General features: G+C 43.0%; 1 protein-coding gene across 1 annotated transcript in view; it reads left to right on the forward strand.

The window, feature by feature from the left end:
* Positions 1-14,332, forward strand: part of ANAPC1 (anaphase promoting complex subunit 1) — a 40,274-nt gene that overhangs the window by 23,912 nt on the left and 2,030 nt on the right. Inside the window, exons 25-45 of the mRNA XM_035902384.1 lie at positions 5-179; positions 1,449-1,567; positions 2,069-2,340; positions 3,189-3,423; positions 4,619-4,710; positions 4,880-5,014; positions 5,185-5,267; positions 5,417-5,495; positions 6,106-6,180; positions 6,876-6,952; positions 7,192-7,282; positions 7,374-7,427; positions 7,732-7,925; positions 8,297-8,383; positions 8,897-9,014; positions 9,880-9,957; positions 10,386-10,453; positions 12,099-12,237; positions 12,625-12,711; positions 13,289-13,384; positions 13,734-13,932. Of these exons, the coding sequence (XP_035758277.1) occupies positions 5-179; positions 1,449-1,567; positions 2,069-2,340; positions 3,189-3,423; positions 4,619-4,710; positions 4,880-5,014; positions 5,185-5,267; positions 5,417-5,495; positions 6,106-6,180; positions 6,876-6,952; positions 7,192-7,282; positions 7,374-7,427; positions 7,732-7,925; positions 8,297-8,383; positions 8,897-9,014; positions 9,880-9,957; positions 10,386-10,453; positions 12,099-12,237; positions 12,625-12,711; positions 13,289-13,384; positions 13,734-13,932 (2,553 nt within the window). The remainder of the gene's footprint in view (positions 1-4; positions 180-1,448; positions 1,568-2,068; positions 2,341-3,188; positions 3,424-4,618; positions 4,711-4,879; positions 5,015-5,184; positions 5,268-5,416; positions 5,496-6,105; positions 6,181-6,875; positions 6,953-7,191; positions 7,283-7,373; positions 7,428-7,731; positions 7,926-8,296; positions 8,384-8,896; positions 9,015-9,879; positions 9,958-10,385; positions 10,454-12,098; positions 12,238-12,624; positions 12,712-13,288; positions 13,385-13,733; positions 13,933-14,332) is intronic.

Raw genomic sequence — 14,332 nt, forward strand, 5'->3', positions numbered from 1 at the left:
GAAGAGGATGAGGATGGCATGAATGACATGAACGAGGAAGTGATGTCGTTAATATGGAGCGAGGATCTGAGAGTGCAGGAAGTACGCAGGCTCCTTCAGAGCGCCCGTCCTGTACGCGTCAATGTAGTGCAGATGCCAGAAGCTAGTGACCATGAATACATAGAAGAGAAAGAAAACCGGTAAAAACTGTCTCCGTTTCTTGCAGTATTTTCTTAGTATTTCACTCAGGTGGAAAATGTTTGAATATTTTTGGTGGCTTAAAGTTAAGTTTGTCTAACCAAACGGTGCAATGTATTTTAGTCTGAACGGAATGTTAAAATAGGCAGACCTGAGTGAAGGGTGCAGGGAAGAGAGTTGGGTTTCATAATCCAAGTCTTTGAAGCACAGTGTACATCAAAACTTTGCTGTATTTGAGTTGGAGGGCTCTCCAGATTGGAGCAGCACATGGGAAAGATGGTTAGTTTGAACCCCAAGTATCATGTTGAGATTGGTTAGGGTTTGAAAGCAGATTGTAGCACTTTTCCCCCCTCCCCCCCCCCACCTAAAAAGTGTGAAATAAAAGCAGGACCTACTCTGTAGAGAAAATGCGTCTGTAGAAAACAAAGCATCGTCAATCCCCTGCCTAAAACTGGAGAGCCCTTTGTTCAGGGTTGATCTTGGGTCTAAGCAAGGCTTGGGCCAGGGGACCAAATTAATTTTACAGAAAGCAAATTCACTGTCCCATCCCTCTCTCTTTTGAAACCTCCTGTTGGAGCCATTCTGTGCCTAGTGGCATCGCAATTGGCCCCGTCCCGCTTCTTTATTCACTTATTTTGGGGGTGTTAAAAGTATCTTCTTTAAAAAAAACAAGAAAAAAAGCAAACCTCAGAACATCATTAACAAGCAAAACACTACAGAAGTAGGAAGCTAAAGGAATGCATCAAATTATTGTCTGACCTAACAAGCTGAGTAATCTAACAAGTCTAGAAAGTGTTTCCAGAGTAAATCATAGAGAATTGTGGTCAGCATTCTTGGAAGCACATTATTAATTCTGTACACAGGTTACTACTAGATGTGATCACCAGTCATAGCAAGATCCCATATGGCAATCAGCTTTGTTTTGCTTTCTCCTTTCACCTTGTTTCTGATGTGGCTGCTAAATTGTCCGTAGCACAGATTTCTTTAACTAGCACTTAGTTTTAAGGGAAAAAGAGACGAGTTTCAACAAGGTGTCAGTTAAAGTATATCTTTGAGATTAATCTTGTAAGGACCAGAGATTTGGTTCAAAAGTTTAGCCTACAAAAAAAAAAAAAAAAAAAAAAAAAGGAAAGACATCATGCTATCTCATAGGCAGGAAAGAACGGTCTGTCCCGTGCCTGTTGTCTGTAGGTCCATTTCGTATCATGTATATGGAAAAATTTTCTGTATTAAGCAACTGATTTGGTTTTTTTCTGCCATCTCCCCAACAGGCTGTTACAGCTGTGCCAGCGAACCATGGCACTACCTGTTGGACGAGGAATGTTCACTTTGTTCTCATATCATCCTGTTCCAACGGAGCAGTTGCCCATCCCTAAGCTGAATCTAACTGGTACGTTGGTCGGGGTTTCTTTCAGTTGTTACCCCATTTCTTTCTGAACCTCTTGTAATTTTTATAGCATCTTCTGTGTCTCTGCAAAGAGTTCCATAGCTTAAGTGTGCTTTTTGTGAAGTAGTGGCTCTTTTTGTTTTGAATCTGTCACCTGCTAGCTTCTTGTTATCAGGCCAATGTTATTATCTAACACTGAGACCTTATCGGGTATGTTCTGAGAAGCAGAGAGAAGTGAAATAAATTGCCTAAGGGCATGCAGCTGATCAGCATTGGTGTCATACAGGTTATGGATAGTGCAGAGTCCACAATGCTGGTTTATCTACTGTGCCATGCTTCTGTCTTCTGACATGCCTGAAGATACCTAAGGCTGCCTTCAGATAAAAAGTGTTATCTAGCGGGCTGTCAGGGTTTGTTCGCTTGGCACCCTGCTAACTTGAGAGCTGTTTCTGAAGCGGTTTGGATTCACCTTTTAATGCTTGTAATGATTTTTGTCATGGGCAGGCCGTGCTCCTCCTAGGAACACCACTGTTGATCTGAACAGTGGGAACATCGATGTGCCTCCTAACATGGCTTGCTGGGCCAGCTTTCACAACGGGGTAGCTGCCGGCCTGAAGATAGCACCTGCTTCGCAGATTGACTCTGCTTGGATTGTCTATAACAAGCCCAAAATTGCTGAACTAGCAAACGAATACGCAGGCTTCCTCATGGCTCTGGGCCTCAACGGGCATCTCACAAAACTTGCCACACTCAATATACATGACTACCTAACCAAGGTGAGGCCTTCTCTCGCAGGTGACAGAGGAACATATCTGTAGGACTTGAAGTCTTAAAACAAAGAAAGAAAGCAAAAGTCAGCAGATTTCTTTGAAACACTGAATTGGAAGTTTCCTAGTGTGGGAGAATATCGGTCACTTTGTTAACGTTAGTAGTGCAGGACTTCATTTCTGTTCAAAAAATTTTCAGCAGTTTTATCACTAAATCTTTCCACGTTGTACACAGCTCGTTGGGATAGGTGAATGCTCTGAATTACTGCCGCCCAGTTTCTATCACGATGCTCTTGCTAACCTTTGCGTTACAGAGTTAGAGCTAGGGACTCAAGATTTTATGGGTTTTGCATTAAAAGGCTGAAAATCCTATGTGCTCTTGAAATCTCACCTCAAATCGTAAGAGGTTGTGAAGACATAATTACTTTCAAACTTAAATGCCAGGAAATGATACATGTGGCTTGGGGGAGGGATTGATAAAGAACTACCGAGGAGGTGGGTAAGATCCTTTTAAAGCAAAAATTTCAGGTTTTGTTTTTAGAACAACCCAAGTGTTTGAGTTTTGGGTTGGTGTTTTTTTTTTTTTTTTGGAAACTAACCACCTACGTTATAACTGTGCTTAGTATTTCATTGTGTGAGAATTTCTGTTTGAGTTGAAGTCTGCCTTTGCAGTAAGACGGTGCATTTGGGAAATACCTTTACACCCATAACAGCTAGTGGTCGTTTTCCTGAAGAGGCGGATCAAAAAAGTTTCGCTGCTGTGTATATTTGAGGCTGTAAGGCTCGTATTAGAAGTGTCTTTCCTTTTCCGAACACATCTGCTTTCTTTGATCACTGATATTTGTCGCCTTTCTCAGGGCCATGAGATGACGAGTATTGGACTGTTGCTGGGCGTTTCTGCTGCCAAGCTGGGCACGATGGATATGGCCATTACGCGCCTCCTGAGCATCCACATACCTGCCCTCCTGCCACCAACTTCAACAGAGCTGGATGTCCCCCACAATGTGCAGGTGGCTGCCGTGATCGGGATAGGCCTGGTCTATCAGGGCACCGCTCACAGGCACACAGCCGAGGTTCTGCTGGCTGAAATAGGTAGGTGCTAACACTGGAAAAATGGGATGTGGACGGGGAGAGTCACGAGGTGCGAATGATCTGCACAGTGCATCAGGGAACTGAGAATTTTAACATTTCTTTTAATTGTACATCTCCCACCACAATATTCACCTCTCGTTTGCCAAACCTCGCCTTCTGTTTTCAGAGGAATGGGCGTTACTGTGAACTGTGTGTTTGTATGGCATGGAACAATCATTGGGTTTAACAGAAGAAATGTAGCAGCATCCTTGCTGGACCTAGATACTTCTTCCATCTGGAAATTTTGTCTGATGAGAGCTGGTCTGGGGTTTCTAGGGTTGCCGGCTACTTGGTAAAAGGATTGCTGTCACTATATGTCACTCCTGACCCAGATGCCATATCTGCAGAGATCCTGACCCTCTCCAGCTTTTGAGCAGATCTGTTGCACTCTGTGTACCCAACGCATCTGATGCTTCCCAGACATTTGTTATTTCTCCTGTCTGTCCATGAGGTAGCTGCCACTGTACAAACCAGAGGTGGAGGCACTGGGCGGGGAAAAAATGCTTTCCTCGTGCAAGGACAGCCTTTCTGGCTCACTAGCTTGGTGGAGGTGCAGCCATCGTGTCCTAGAGTCTCCTGTTCTGCATTTTGTTTAAGGCTTTCTAAACAGTTGTCTTTGAGAGCCGATTCTGAGCAGTAAATTTCTGATCTGAATTGTGTCCTCATTCTGTGCATAGTTCTTCTGATTTTATTTGTAACGGTTAAGTTCTTATTCGTGTTTATATGTAACTTCAGTTAAAAGAGACTGTGTGGATTATTAAACAGAATGGGATCAATTTTAAGGGTGAAATTGTGTCTGTTACGTTTCTGGTAATTTGATAGTTACAATCTTTTCTAGCAGCAGCTTTTGAGCTCTTCTGACAGCTTTTGGGTAGGTTCAGAGGTCTTAAAGTGTATGCAACTGTAACATGGTATTTCCACTGTCTCTCTGAACTCCAACAATACCATTTAGCAATATATACTGCTTCTGGAGGGGTTTGCTATTTGGTGATGGATGGGTTAAGGGACAATTATTTGCAATTCCACTGAGGACTTTCTTGAGAAGGGACAGGTTTGGGTTTTTCCCCTAATTTTATTAGAAATGTAGTGCTTAATTAAACATCATTTACTAGCTGGAATTTTAAAAGATTAATTTAAATGTTTTGTTTTTCTCCAGGACGTCCCCCTGGACCAGAAATGGAGTACTGCACAGACAGGGAGTCCTATTCCCTTGCATCTGGGCTGGCCTTAGGCATGGTTTGCCTAGGGGTAAGTGCCTCTCTTCATTTCAACTGCAATTAGTAGAAGAATCATCATATATTGGGGTGGGGTAATAAGAGCAGTTTCATCCTTGACTCCCAGCTGCCTTTGGCCAAAAGCTTTTATTTTTCTCATATAAAGGACTTCCATATTACTTCTTTTCCTCTTCATTCCTTAGCACGGCAGCAATTTGATAGGCATGTCAGACCTCAACGTTCCTGAGCAGCTTTACCAGTACATGGTTGGGGGTCACAGGCGGTTCCAAGCGGGAATGCACAGAGAGAAGCACAAGTCTCCCAGTTACCAAATCAAGGTACGTGTTGATGACTTTTGCTCCTTTCAGCTGAAGATAGCAATAGTTAGGAGTCTGAGAGGGGTGTGTGTATCCCGATGGACCAAGTGACTTTGAATGCCTCGACACATTACTACAGGCTGTTGCCTTCCTGGTCAGCTGGTCTGAACGTATGCGTTGTGTTTTCACAGGAGGGAGACACCATAAATGTGGATGTTACTTGTCCGGGTGCCACGCTTGCACTTGCTATGATCTACCTAAAGACTAACAACAGGTATTAACTTTGGAATTGCTCAGACATTTTCCAGCAACTCATGATAGCAGTTTAAACTGTAATGTTGACTCTGCTTTGTCTGGCTTACTCAACTTTGTGCATTGCTGAAATAAGATCTGGAAACCCCATTCCTTTACTGTGCTCTGCAGATCCATTGCTGACTGGCTTCAAGCACCAGATACCATGTATTTGCTGGACTTTGTAAAACCAGAGTTCCTTCTATTGAGGGTAAGGTTTTCTTTTATTTCATTTCTCTGTCTAATTAGCAAAACTAAAAATGCATTCTTTTTTTTAATTTTAATTTTTAATCCAGCCCATGTGCCTATCATGCAGAATCCTTTAGACAGCTGGTAACCCTCTTGCTTGCCAGCCAAAGTCATACCTTCAAACAGCTTCTGCTTGTAGTAAGGCAGCTTGCTTGTCATGCAGCACTAGAGACAGAATTTAGTCAGAAATACTTGAATGATACATTTGATGAAGAATGTGAAAAGTTTAGGTAAATCTTTGTAGCTTTTCCCAAATTAATTTCACAGATAAAAAGTAAGTTAGGCCTCAGCATCTGTTACAAGTATAGAGCGAATTTTCATCTCTGTTTACCAGATACAGATCTCATGAGGATTTATTCTGTGGTTCTTTTTTCTGCAAGCAGAATCTGCATCTTTTAAAATAAAAGCTATTTTGTCACTTCTGAGATGAAGGCTGAGAAGCAGTGAAGAAGCTGCTGGTGGATAGCTGGATTGTCTGTGTTTCTGGATGCACTTAGTAGACTTAAAAGATACTACTGATGTTTGCATTGGGTTTTTTTCTTCCTTATGTTTTGGCTTTCTCACTTTTTCAGACCTTGGCTCGGTGCCTGATTTTGTGGGATGACATCTTGCCCAATTCCAAGTGGGTTAATAGCAACGTGCCTCAAGTAGGTATTTACCCTTAATGTGCTTACTTCCCAGTTTTTGCATCTCGCTGGATTGCTCGGCATGTCAACATTTCCTTAGTCACATGAGCTGCACAAGAAAATGGACGTTAATTGTGTTCACATGATAGAGATTATGGTTACGTTGGATTCCTGGACTGTTAGGGGATCCCTGGGGACTCCCATCCCCTCATGCTAGAGGGGAGAGGATTGAGGAGGGATGCAACTGTTCAAGATATAAAATGGTGCCAGAGAGGGGGAAGGGATTAAACTTCCCTCCACAATGACCAAGTAAGAATCCAGGTGCAAAATTGCTGCCAGGAGGTTTCAGTTCAGCGTTACAAATAACTTAAATATCTATCAGAAATACAGGATGCTGATGGACTACGGAACCTCTTGAGCGTTCATCCTGTTCTGTTTTCTCTCATGTTTGAGTACATGCAGTACCATCGTGTTTCTGACACAGTCTTGCCATTGTTTTAGAGATCTTTAAGGGATCAGATGCAGGAGCACTGAAAGGTGTCCCTTTTGGATCAGCAGTACAATGGAGCAATAGCATGTGGAAGAGAAAATAGCTCTTACGTGCCCGTGAAGCAGACGTGTCTCACATCTCTTATGAACCCTCAATGCCCAGAGCGTCAGGTAATTAACCAGTTGCCCCTGGATTCATTTTTTTCCTCTCTTATGCTTTTTTGTAGATCATAAGAGAGAACAGTATATCTCTTCATGCAGCAGAGCTGCCTTCATCTGAAGACCTGAGTTTAGAAACACTGGCGTAAGTAACACGTAAAAAAAAATTCTTCTGAAAAACGCTGCTGAATTCCTTATAGAGACATCAGGGTGCAAAAAGAAATCTCTCCCTTGATATTTAGGGAATTTTATTTTCTGTTTTCTGTAAAGAATAAGTCTGTCTTTTTAACTTTCCCCCTTTTTAATTACAAAGGAGTTTGTGATGTGTATTCAGATGAGGAAAAGAGAAATATTTAGTCATTTCCTGTTTATGTTGCTTGTTAGGCAAGCTCATGTCTACATCATTGCTGGAGCATGTTTGTCACTGGGATTTCGATTTGCTGGTTCAGAAAACCTGGCAGCATTTAAGTGCTTGGTAAGAGGTTTTTATTTTTTCCCTTCAATCTCCATAGAGCTGTAACTTACCTTTTGTATCTATATTTAGTATGCGTTTCTCTTCTTTCCAGTACAAATATGCAACAGATTTCCTGAAGTGTTTGTCAGCACCAACAGCTTCAATAGTAAGTTCTTTCTAGTTTTCTCTCAATGGAAAGGAGGCTTTGTTGTGTAACGTACTTTGCTTACCCTCACCAAAACCTTAATGGAAACAAAAACATCCCTTTTACTTTTCTATATTACAGACTATTTATAGAATGTGGCAGGGCTGTGAATCACTTTTGCTAAGGACTTTGCTGGTTCTCCGCTCTCCCTCTTTCTGTGGAATGTGGTTTTTGAACTCTGGGGTAGAAAGCAGCATATTAGACCGACCAGAAGCATGCATTTGACCGCAGAAGTGTAATAATGCCTTCCCTATTCTACTTGAAGACAGGTCACTATAATCTCGAAACATGCTTGAGCGTCTTGCTGCTGTCTCTCGCGATGGTGATGGCTGGCTCTGGAAACCTGAAAGTCCTTCAGCTTTGCCGTTTCATGCACAAGAAGACGGGTGGCGAGATGAACTACGGGTTCCACCTGGCTCACCACATGGCTTTGGGGCTTCTCTTTTTGGGAGGAGGAAGGTAACTTGCCATTTCCAAAGGCAGGTTTTTTTCTTTCACCTCTCCTGCAAAAGCTGGAGCAGTGTGCAATGTAACTGATTTTTTTTTTTTTTTTTAATAACATACCAATGCATAAAGACCTTTTCCATTGCAAGTGAAAGTCCTGTTGTTTTCTAAATACTGCCTTGCTTGAATGCCATGGGAATGTTTTTGGCTTGTGTTTATTTCCTACTGCTACATGTTTGTTTTGACTGCTATAGGAACACATTTGTAAATTCCTTGTTTGTATGCACTTTGCTGCTGTCCTTCCTTTCCCTGGGGCACCAAAATATTTTGAACACCTTTGTGGGCCTTCGTTAGCACTGAAACTAATAGATAATGTTTTTCTACAGATACTCACTGAGCACATCAAATTCTTCAATTGCTGCTCTCCTTTGTGCTCTGTACCCTCACTTCCCTGTTCACAGCACGGACAACCGGTAAGGGCTTGCTAGGGTTCATATTTCCTTAAGCCAAATTGTCTTTTTACAGAAAAGGTTATCTAGAGGCAAATGAGCTAGATTTTTTTCCTGGGCACTCTGTACATTTTTTTTGAGGATTTTAAAAAAAAAAAAAAAAAAAAAAAGTTAGAAGAAATAAGTAAAGATATAAGATAGATGATGGTAGTGATCTTTGGTCACTGAGGAAATGCAAGCAGGTTTCCTGAGGCTCTGAGCTGTGCTCCTGTGGCTTGACTGTTCCAGTTTGCTCAGCCGAAAAGATTTTTATGCAAGACCTGCCCATTTATGGCCCTTAATCAGTTTTAGCTATGATTCACTCTTCTGTTAGCCAACGCATATGGGTTAAAGCAATGTAAAACCTACGTCACTACAAACTTCTCTTTAGTTTAATCAACAGCTGTATTTGGTTATTGAGCTGTGTGTCGTTTGGTATTTGGGGGTTATTTCTCTGCCTGTACTGCGCAGCACTGAATTCCTTGCTCCCACACACAGGTACCACCTTCAGGCTTTGCGTCACTTGTACGTGCTGGCAGCAGAACCAAGGCTCTTAACACCCGTTGATGTGGATTCAAACACTCCTTGCTACGCACTGATAGAGGTTACGTACAAGGTAATGTGTCTGGGTGGCAGTAAGGAGCGAAGGCCTTTGAGAAGTTGTGGGAGACAACTGAAGACTCTGATATACCCAAGGCACGCTGTTTTCATTGTTGTGGCCAGCAGCCTTGGGTTTGTTTTCAAGTTGTGGTGGAGACGAGCCAAATTCTACGCAAATGATTGAAGGGTTTTGCTCAGCCCACTCACACCTTACATGTGCTTTGATGTCACCTTGAGAGCGGAATACAGGACAAGTAAAAGGCACCACAAAGTCTTCAGTCAAGTATGTAATGACTGACCTAGGGTCATAGCTGTCCTCTTTCTAAATAGGAAGGACTTCCAAAGGCACAGAGGCGGTTTGAACCATCTGTGGGTTTAAAAGCCTCGTCCTAATTCTGCTGAAATGGGCAACTTGGTGTTTCTCCTGGGTGCTTGCATTATGTGTCTTTGGGGAAGAGTCCCTTCTATGGGATTGATTTTTGTGCAGGCTTACGTGAGACAGGGGATGCTCATGAAAGCACTAAAGAAAGGGTTCTTGGCATTTTGGGGGAGAAGAGGTGCAGCATGGATCCCTTGTGGTTCTGGCAAAGAGTTCTGCATGTTCATAATGCAGTTTACTTCTCAGACCTTCAGATTTCAGTTGAAGTGTGCCTGACTTGCACAATGTTATGTGTTAATCCATCCATGGGAGATAAACCTTTAATTTAGGTTTGTGTTTCCTGACATTAAAGGCAATGCTAAGTCATGTATTTACTCAGAACTCAAGAACAGAAACTGACTGACTTCTGCCAATGGAGTTGTTACAAATGAGGTGCACGTTTTCTTTCTTTTCACCTGAAAATGAGCTTTACTAATATGTGAATACTGGTGGCATTTTGAAGGGCACGCAGTGGTATGCAGAAGCCACAGAGGAACTGATGGCACCCACGCTTCTTCCAGAGCTCCACTTACTGAAGCAGGTAAAGGAAATCTCTGTTTTAATGAGGAATTTAATCACCCAGTTTGTCACAAATAGTGCAAGAACAGAGACTTAGTGACTTTTCTTTCATTCCCTGTCCGACCTCAGCCAGGCTCTGGACAATGCTGTCCCATAGGAATGGCTCTGAAGACAATTCTGTCCCTATGGAGCACGTGTTAAATCATGCCACGTGCTTCTCTTCAGTCTTGATCATAATGCTTTCAAGATCTGATGTAGCAGGGAGTTCCCTGTGCCAGAAAGCTTCACTGCAAGGGAGACAAAGCTAGGTGCTCTTCCTGAAGCTTTCAGGGTGGGTAGCACTATGAAAGGGCACATGCCCTTGTAAGGGCCCAGAGAGAACTGTAGGCTTATGTAGAAGACTCTTCTGATTCTGGTTACATCTAATAATAAAAATGCTTACATTGACAGATCAGAGTGAAGGGACCACGGTACTGGGAATTATTAATAGATTTAAGCAAGGGAACGAATCATCTGAAGTAAGTATTCTTTATAATGCCTAACTGAATAATGACCTTGTAGTAATTTTTTTTTACTTTTTTTTTTTTTTTTTAAAACCTCCTCTATTTGTAACCACCTACGGTTTGGAAAGAAGTCTGGTTTTGATCGGTTCACTGTTGTGCATTTGACAGCACTTTAGGGTGAAGAAAGAAACTGCGTAGTTGGTTTCACCTGTTGATGTGAATAATTCATGCAAAAACAGGCCAGGGGAAAACCTGATAGTAAAAACCGCAGATATTGGCAGCGGGATTGAGCAGTACCAGAAACCATCTTTAACTCATGGTTTTAGTTTAGTTTTGAGTGGATGTGATGTCATGTTTCCCAGACTGTTGATACAGTACTTAGCTAACTGTTACTGCTTTGTGAAATACTATTTTTCTCATGTTACGTGAAGTATACAAAGTACTGCTTACTGCATTTTAACTCGCCGTCGGGCAACTGTGAAAAACAGCAATCTTACCGGAATACAGTATCTGTGGGTAAAATCATTCTCATCTTTGCACTCCGCAGCCTACAGTGTAACTTGCCGCTGTGAGTCGTGTAGAAGCAGCCAGCTGCATCCTTCATCAGTAGCACGGTTTTTCTAGCTACTTTAAATTAAATTAAGCACTACAATGCAGCGTCTGTTGGTCCATGCCATTAAAGATAACGAACAGGACTGAGGCAGAGTGCAGAGTCCTCCAGGTCGGGAGGCAGGTACCAATTCCTCTGCTGCAGCAGAGCTGGCAGAAGCCAGCTTTGTCCTCCTGGGTTGAGCCTTTGCCACACTTGAGCGCTTGTTTGCCCAAAAGAGCCTTCCTGTGCTGCCGCAGCAGAAACCAGCGTGGGTGACTGAGGAACCTGGTGCCCTTGGGACTTGCCTATTGTCTGGCTCTCCAGATGCTCTGAACCTGCCAGCTCTCATTGCACAACATCTTGTCCCCAGCCCTTTAAACTGGTAGGGACCTGGCCGGCATTGTTCTGGAGATAAATGCATGTGTGAGAAATAATTTACCCTATCTTACTACATCTCAATTGCTGCTGTGTTGTTATGCTAAGTAGTTAGTTTCAATACAGATAATTTAGTTATTTTAAGGATGCCCAGTGGCTACAGTTAATGGCGCAACTGATACTCTAAATCAGGTAAACACGCAGCTGCTTCGCAATAGCGTAACTTTGAACTGCTGCACACTTCTATTTGTAGGCTTGGTCAGGAATAGTGGGGTTTTGTTGGGTTTTGGGTTGGGGTTTTTTTTTTTTCTTTTCATGGAGGAAGAACCATTAGCACGCCCTTAAAGCTGTGGATACCAACTTGTGTGATTTTGCTTCGTGCTGGGAGCTCATCCTTGAAGAGTCTTAGCAAGAAGCTCCAATGGTTTTGGCGAGTTTTAATCCTTATATCTGTAGGGCTCGTGCCTTTTTCATTGCCATTGCCTGCCATCACATCACAGTTTCATAGCAGCCTGCCTTGAAGGTACCAGGACTTCTGTATATACATAAGTGGGGCAGGTTTTAAATAATTGGGACAAAGCCTGAACAGGGATATTGCCAGACATGAGCTGTTGGAGTTCACACTTCCTTTAGCAGTCTGCCTCATTGTGTATGTGCGTCAATTTAAAGTAAGCACTGGTGTTGTTATTTCAGATCAATTCTTTCAAAGGGTGGCGTCTTGTACGTGAAGCTGAGAGCTGGGCAGCTCTCCTACAAGGAGGACCCGATGGGCTGGCGCAGTCTCTTAGCACAGACTGTTACTCACCAAAACTCTGAAGCTCGGGCATTCAAGGTATCGCTCCCAAACTGGTTTCCTGCCAGGAACGCTGCCTCTGGAAAGGCCGAGGGAAGCGCAGCAGGTCGTGCGGTGTTATTTATTTCCAGCGCCTAGCTCTGCCGCATGGTTACGAGTACTGAAGTTACTTGCTTTGCTTGAGGGAAAGGAAGTCTGGTGGCTTTTGCAGGGCATGCGATGAGCTTAAGCGAAGAGCAGCTATGTGAATGTACGTTTGTCGTGGGCAGACGGAAGCGTTGGGCGCGTTTTGCCCGTGATGTGCTTTATGTAGGTTACAGTCTTCTCACCTGTGTGCTGGGGAAGGGTTGGGTGTAAACCACTACTACATTTGTGCAGTAAAACCAAAAAGTCCATTTTAAGAGTGTGCTTTAATCTGTCTTTTAGCCAGAAGCGATTTCAGCTTTCACTTCTGATCCTGCTCTGTTTTCATTCGCTGATTACTTTTGCAAACCAACTGTGAACATGGGCCAGGTACGATGCCTAGATATGGACTAGCATGGTTTCTTGCTTGCATGAACAAAAGGTGGGAAAATCCTATGTTAAACTGAGGAGCAGAATTCAGTCCTTTGGGCAGTGGGGACGGGGAATATTCTAAGGGATGTTTTGTAACACGAAGGTGTGAAACAGCATTGACCTATAGTTTTTGTTGGGTTGATTTGGGATTTTTTTTTCCTGTCGGTTGCCTCACAGTTGCTGCTAGTTGTCTGCACCGGTTGTATTTATTGCAGAAGGTGTTTAACAAATACTGAGAGCCCTGTTCAGTGTCCTGAAGCATTTAGGTGAATTCAGTGCAGAAGGGTTAGGGTGTTTTGCACGGTATTTCTCTGCACGAAATGGCTTGAGGGAGGGGGTAAAATATAGCTGCATTATGCCTCGTTTTAATAAGCCCGAGAACGAAAGCAAGCTGCGTTAGCATTGTTGGCTATCACTAATTTATGTCATGTCAGTGCATGGGTTAACTTTAATGGAAGGAAATGTGAGCAATGCAAGAACCTGAAATAAATTGTATCTAGCATGTGTGCTTTGTTAAACATGTGTCTTTTATCAGAAACAGGAAATCCTGGATCTTTTCTCCTCAATTCTTTATGAATGTGTTACCCAAGAAAATCCAGAGATGCTGCCCACGTACATAGCCATAGATCAGGTGGAGTAAATGCTTTTTTTTTCTTTCTTAAAGCTACGCTTTGGCATAAGAGTATTGCTCATTGCCTGTGATTTTTGTAGAAGACAGAAAGGAAGGAGGGGAGACGTATTAGCGAGCTGACAGGGAGGCAGCAGAGATTTTAAAAGCAAACTGGAAAATAATCTGAGGTGATGAAAACTGAAATTACCCCAGAAGTGTTAGCGGGCAGTTTCTCTCCGTAGGTGCTCAGGAGGGCAGCCCTTGGCAAGCGGAGGTGTTAGGGTTCATTTACTTAATGATTATGGCAGCAACATTTCTTTCCTCCTCCAGTTCACTTTCTCACAGTCACTTTGTATTTCCTCTCTGCTAGGCTGTGAGGAGATTAAAAAGAAGAGAAATGTCTGAGACATTTGAGCTCTGGCAGATAAAGCTGGTGTTAGAGTTTTTCAGTTCCAGAAGTCACCGGGAGAGGACGAGCAGGAATCCAAACCGAGGGCTCTTCATGAACTCGGAATTTCTGCCTGTGATGAAGTGCACTATCGATAACACTTTGGATCAGTGGCTTCAAGGTATAGGGGAGATAACTTTAATCCTGCAGCCACGATCGCAATTCAGCATTCTTGTCTTCTTACTGATGCAGGCTGACTTATGCCTCAAAAGTACTGAAAATTGGTAACTGAAGGGAAGGCGCTCGCGTGTTAGCATCAACCGACTCGTTTTGTTTGGTGCATTTGGTGTGAAATGTTCACTGAAGAGTTAGGTTTGATGGTATTGGTGGGAAGTTCAGCTGACCTGGAAGGTTATGTTTCCCAGAGAAAATGCTTTCCTAATATTAGAGTACTGCTTTCCTAATATTGGAGTACTGTGTCCAGCTCGGGAGCCCTCAGCACCAGGAGGACATGGACCTGTTGGAGCGGGGCCAGAGGAGGGCTACTAAAATGCTCCGAGGGCTGGAGCCCCTCTGCTCTG

This window comes from Egretta garzetta, unplaced genomic scaffold (assembly GCF_000687185.1).
Source record: "Egretta garzetta isolate BGI_Z169 unplaced genomic scaffold, ASM68718v1 scaffold819, whole genome shotgun sequence".
Lineage (NCBI taxonomy): Eukaryota > Metazoa > Chordata > Aves > Pelecaniformes > Ardeidae > Egretta > Egretta garzetta.